This window comes from Quercus robur, chromosome 6, assembly GCF_932294415.1.
Source record: "Quercus robur chromosome 6, dhQueRobu3.1, whole genome shotgun sequence".
NCBI classification, from domain to species: Eukaryota; Viridiplantae; Streptophyta; class Magnoliopsida; order Fagales; family Fagaceae; genus Quercus; species Quercus robur.
The window spans coordinates 33,148,106-33,153,248 of NC_065539.1; the positions used below are offsets into that span (position 1 = coordinate 33,148,106).

At 36.8% G+C, this 5,143-nt stretch overlaps 1 protein-coding gene across 2 annotated transcripts; it reads right to left on the reverse strand.

The window, feature by feature from the left end:
* Positions 1-473: 473 nt before the first annotated feature.
* On the reverse strand, positions 474-4,779 carry LOC126688486 (uncharacterized). Of its 2 annotated transcripts, XM_050383190.1 has the most exons (4): positions 4,291-4,775; positions 1,973-2,077; positions 1,701-1,757; positions 474-972 (listed from the first exon to the last, which is right to left on the reverse strand). In XM_050383190.1, exons 1-4 carry the CDS (start codon positions 4,561-4,563, stop codon positions 646-648), a joined length of 762 nt encoding a protein of 253 aa, XP_050239147.1. In that variant the 5' UTR covers positions 4,564-4,775; the 3' UTR covers positions 474-645. The 2 variants fall into 2 exon arrangements, with proteins under 2 accessions (XP_050239147.1, XP_050239148.1); XM_050383191.1 differs by lacking the exon at positions 1,973-2,077 and having other exon boundaries at positions 4,291-4,779.
* Between the last annotated feature and the right edge of the window lie 364 nt (positions 4,780-5,143).

Sequence of the window (5,143 nt, forward strand, 5' to 3'; positions counted from 1 at the left end):
ATACAGATAATTGCCACCAGAACAGAATCAAGATTTAGACACAAAATCTTCTATTTAAAAAAAAAAAAAAAAAGAAGAAAAGAAAAAAAGAAAAGAAAAGAGATTAGACACAATACAATGATGGAAACATATGAATAATTTGCTGAACAACACAAAACCATAATGACCAGTGTCATTAACTATAGTAGTTTAGATCAACATTTACATGATTAAACTATTGCTCCCTGCCATCTCCTAAACCAAATTCAAATACTACCAGATTCAGAACAAAGGATATAAGTGTGCACACAACGGATTTAAATTGTACAAATGTACCCTACTTGAGGTTGTGATGTCAATGCACGTCCTGAAAACACTTCACCAAATAAATAACCAATCTACCATTTGACAACCAAAAACTTGAGGGAAACAGAACAAAAGGGGGAGAGAAGAAGTGGATATTGAGGATACTCAAGAAAGCAACAGACTGGGGCTCAACAAAAGAGGTGGTAAAATTTATCCATTCTGTACAAAAAAACATATGAACTTAGACCATGTAAGACAACGCTAGCAAACAACTTATTGGAGACATGTATATACTCTTTGGCAGATATCTAGCAAATCCAAAAACTTAATTTTTACAAGTGTAACAAAACGAAAACATATTTAAACATCGTATAGTGGCCCAGTCCCACCTTCCTTGTCAGCATCAGGGATGCTGGAGTAGGAATAAAGGTGGTTCGACAACTCCCAGCTCCAATCCTGCTTCCTAGATACAGACATTCGTGGCCATCGGTTTATCCTGACATAGTGCTCCCTGATTTTATCTTCACCGACGATACTAGTAACAGTCAAGTAACAGCATTCATGACCGCCCCATACCTTGTCACCAGGATCGGCACTTTGGCTCCCATCTGGATGGAAGTAGCGCCGCATGGGACTGCCAGTGCCCTTCCAGTAAGGATCAAGATTTCGCCAATAGTCTGGTGCCGCCTGAGGAAAGATGATATTTTGTCAGATTGATTGGTCAATTTGGCTTCTTCCAAAAAAGTAGCAATTGGCCTCATGCAAACTATAAGATTGCTAGTTTATCAAAAAAAAAAAAAAAAAAAAAAACTATAAGATTGCTACAGATAGGTTGACAAACATGATTCATGAGCTGGCCAAGGCTGAAGAGATAGCAGAGTTTGAGAATTAGTGGAGAGAATATCATGAAAACATTTGAAACCAATAGTAACCGGAAAATTGGGTAAGAATTAAACGGAATGAGGAGGAATTATGTTAATGAAGGTAATGCTTACTCAACAGACTTTGTACTATCTACTTCAAGTCAATGGAGGTAGTGCGTGTAGAAAAAGAAATGTGTTCTTTGTCCTTATTAGATCATTCTGTAATTTGCCAATGGTGGGGAATTAATCAGAATATTCAGAGACATCATGTTCGAATATGAATTTATTATTTATACTGCAGAGGGGGAAAAGTATCATTTGCTTTTTTTTCTTTATAATATCTGTTAATTTCACAAGCTTACATTAACAAAAAAGTTACCCATGAAAATCATACTTTTGACTATTTCAACAATTAGATCTCACTACTCTTGACATATTGTAGTGAGAGTTTCAGCCATATAAATCAACACTGTAGTATGCAATTAATGATAAGGTAACATGTCAATGACCAGACTTAAATACATAATATGACCCAAGCTAAAAGGCACATACCTTGTTAAAATGAAACTCCCAGACATGATCACACAAATCTTCCTTCATGATGCGGTTCTAACAATAAAGGAACAGGCCAGTTAGGAAATGCCCCTTAAATACTATGCATATATCTGGGATGAGATTTTTGTATGCCTGTATACATATGGGTGCAGAAATGTCATGTTAGTGGGTGTATGTGTATGCATTTGTGTGTGTGTGTGTGTGTGTGTGTGTGTGTGTGAGAGAGAGAGAGAGAGAGAGAGAGAATAAAAGAGTAATGAGATAGTTACTCGCTTGCCATCCACGACAGCTAATGAATAAGCGGCCAATTTGGATAATCCACGGATTTGTGACAGGCGAGGTATGTGTGCTTTCCCAAGCCACAGTTCCTCCAACTAAAAACGAAGTTGAAGGACAAAAGTGGTTTAGTCTTCCTTATCATATTACTGAAGTTACAAGTGCAAAAAAACTTACATGGCATCATTCATTCAAACAACTTATCATTCCAAGTAATTAATATCTTTGAAGCTGGCCCCATGCAACCAAACTCTCATGAAGTTACCAAACCCATAGTGCTCTCAATGCATTTTTTTTAAACATGTAGTGAGGAGTCCATGAAGGAAAATAAGAAAGGGGGGGAGTGGGGCACTTCCATAAACATGATCTGTGACAGTATCTAACCAAAGATTTTACAATTTTTGAATTATTCCCATACAGCATCCACCATCCAACTGTAATTCAAAGAACATGAGCCTGTAAACTCAATATTTGTTAAAAAAAATTCAACTAATTAAAGCATCAATGCAATTTTAATCTTCATCGCTTTCTTCACATCTTTAAACAAGAAAATCAGAAAGAAAAAAAAAAAAAAGAAAAAGAAAAAGAAAAAAAAAAAGAAAAGAAAAGAATTCGGTCAAAGCCTTGGGTAATGACAAAAATTGGCATCACCTATGAGTCATTTACCTTATAAGGAGATATTTTCAGTCATGTACAGTCACAACATTTTCACACAGCTCAAACATACTATCTAGGCCTTCCTCTAGTACTTGTAATTCCTCTAATCTCCACATACATGCATTCATGGCCTGAATTGCACATTGCTTAATCTTTTCAAGTCTTTGGTGCTAAATTTACCTCCTCACAAATGAATTCATGGAAAAAATACACTTCCTTCCTTGAAAATCAATCCATGTTTGATTTTTGTTCCTCAAATTTAAAATTTTGCAATTTTATCCTTGAAAATTTTTAAATGCATCAATTTCTTAATTTTGCCGGCCTTAAATGAAAATGCATATGTGACAAACAGCTGCAAACATGACACATCAAAAGGCTGAAGTGGATTGTAACAAAGTTAAGAACATAAGAACAATATTGGTATCTTTTAAATTTTTCTTAAGAACGAAATTAAAACTTTTTTCATTTCAAGGAAAAGTTTTGGACTTGGACTAAATATCAAGTATGAAAAGTATGTTTCAACCTTTTTCTATTTAACTTTCTACCCATCAATCACTCATTCTCATTTTATCTACTCTCCTTTGATGGACAACTTTCTTAACGTTCCAACATCATGTACCATTAAGTACAGTTACCCTTATTGTGGTGTCCAACATTTTTCTTTAAACTTTCTAATTGCCCACTAACCATACCACGCTTCAAAGAACTCTTCTGTTTCATCAAAAGCCCAAATTAGTTGCCCCTCCTTACAAATGTTCCTAGATAGTGGAAAGAACCACCATTCATCTGTCACTGCTAAAGACTATTACAATTCCACGCTTCCACCATTTAATCAACTTAAATTATGTATGTGCCAATATGAACATGTTGATGAAATCTAGCTCAAATGGCACCTCATCCCCTTGAAAGAGCAAGGTGGTGGGTGAAGTTATGGACTTATGGGGTTCAAGATCCACCTAGTACATGTGTAACTTTACCAATAAAAAAAAAAAGGGGGGGGGGGGGGGGGTGCAATTTTGAAGTTATACTTATACAGACCCCATTAAGGCTTGCCCAGGCTATATATATAGCTTACAACCTAGACTGCCAAAGGTCGAATTTGGATGAGCAGACTCAACCACCAAACCATGTCCAAATATGAAAATGAGAAAAATGGTGGAAAATATTCAAATATGATTTTGGATTATACATAAAGTATAATCCAAAATCATAAAAGGATGGAAACCCCACTTTTGTCAGGAATTGAACTCACAAAGAAACCCCAATTTGAAACACAATCGTCCCTGAAGTGTAGGTAACACAGAAGTGAATTATAAAGTAGAGTAAACCCCAGATAGCTATTAAGCAAATTAACCTCAAAACCACACTTAAACATAACCCAATATCTAGCAAAGTTAATGATTAATCACAAAACTAAAGTATATAACAAAAACAGCAAAGATTCCGTACTTAATTTAAAAAGAAACAAGACCCAATGAAAAAAAATTTCATTGTGGGTCTAAAACAACCAATTGGGCAAAGAGCCATCAGAAATCAAACGAAACTAAGCACAAAAGAATTCAAACCCAACAGTCAAAATTTCATAGTGAATCTAAAATGACAAGGAAGGCCAGTAGAAAGAAATAAAAACCGAAAAATGAAGGGGAAGAGCGACCTTGGAAGCCCAGAGACGATCGGTGGAGGAGACGGCGTGCCAGGCACGTGAGACGAGGAGAGAGAGTGCCACGCTGCGTGCGTCGAGGTAGCTCAGTATCTTCAACATGATGTCCGAACCAAACACCTCCAAAGGGTCCCTTCTGAGAGGAACATCAACAACTTCTTCTTTCCACTTCTTCCTTCTCTTCCTATGCCTCTCCATTTCCATTTCCAATTCCATCCCAGCGGGGTCGTAGTCGAAGTTGGTGTGGTATTGTTGCAGTTGAGCCATTGAGAAGAGGGAGAGTGTAAAAGAAAGAGAGGCAGCAGTAGCAGTAGCAGTAGTAGTAGAGAGTAAAGAGAAAGAGACAGAGTGAATACTATGAATGAGAAAGAGGACAAGAAGAGAAGCGTTGGAGATGAAGTAATGTATTTTTCATGGGCGTGGCGTGGGAGAGCTTGGCTTTTGGATTGTCTGCACCGACAAAAACAAATGCACGCATGCTCTATGCTCTTTGAGGTTCGCTTTGTATTTGTAGGTGGCCCTCTCTCTGCTCTAACACATGGAAAAGGACAGTTTTTGGACTGGCGTGCTACGTGGCTCCCTCGATTTTATCATTTGCACGTGCCAAACCTCCCTTTTCTATGATCCTATTCCTAGTATGCCACTCGTTCCATGGTTGGATTATTTATATTTAAAATGGATAATATCTCCTTTTTTTCGTTTTAAAAAATAAAATAAAAATTTATTTACCTATACAAAAAATCCTGAGGTCCAAAATCAGTGCTAAGTTATGGGGAGTGGAAATTAGCCTTTCGTTGAACCCAATTGAAATACAAAATCGTAAAGTGACCCATAGTGAGCTGGACTT

Excerpts from the sequence above, each read along its gene's own strand:
- LOC126688486 (XM_050383190.1), bottom strand. The coding sequence starts at position 4,563 with ATGGCTCAACTGCAACAATACCACACCAACTTCGACTACGACCCCGCT. Across the intron at positions 2,078-4,290 it reads ATCGTCTCTGGGCTTCCAAG|TTGGAGGAACTGTGGCTTGG; the intron begins GTCGCTCTTCCC and ends CTTCGTTTTTAG. Across the intron at positions 1,758-1,972 it reads CTGTCGTGGATGGCAAGCGA|AACCGCATCATGAAGGAAGA; the intron begins GTAACTATCTCA and ends CTTTATTGTTAG.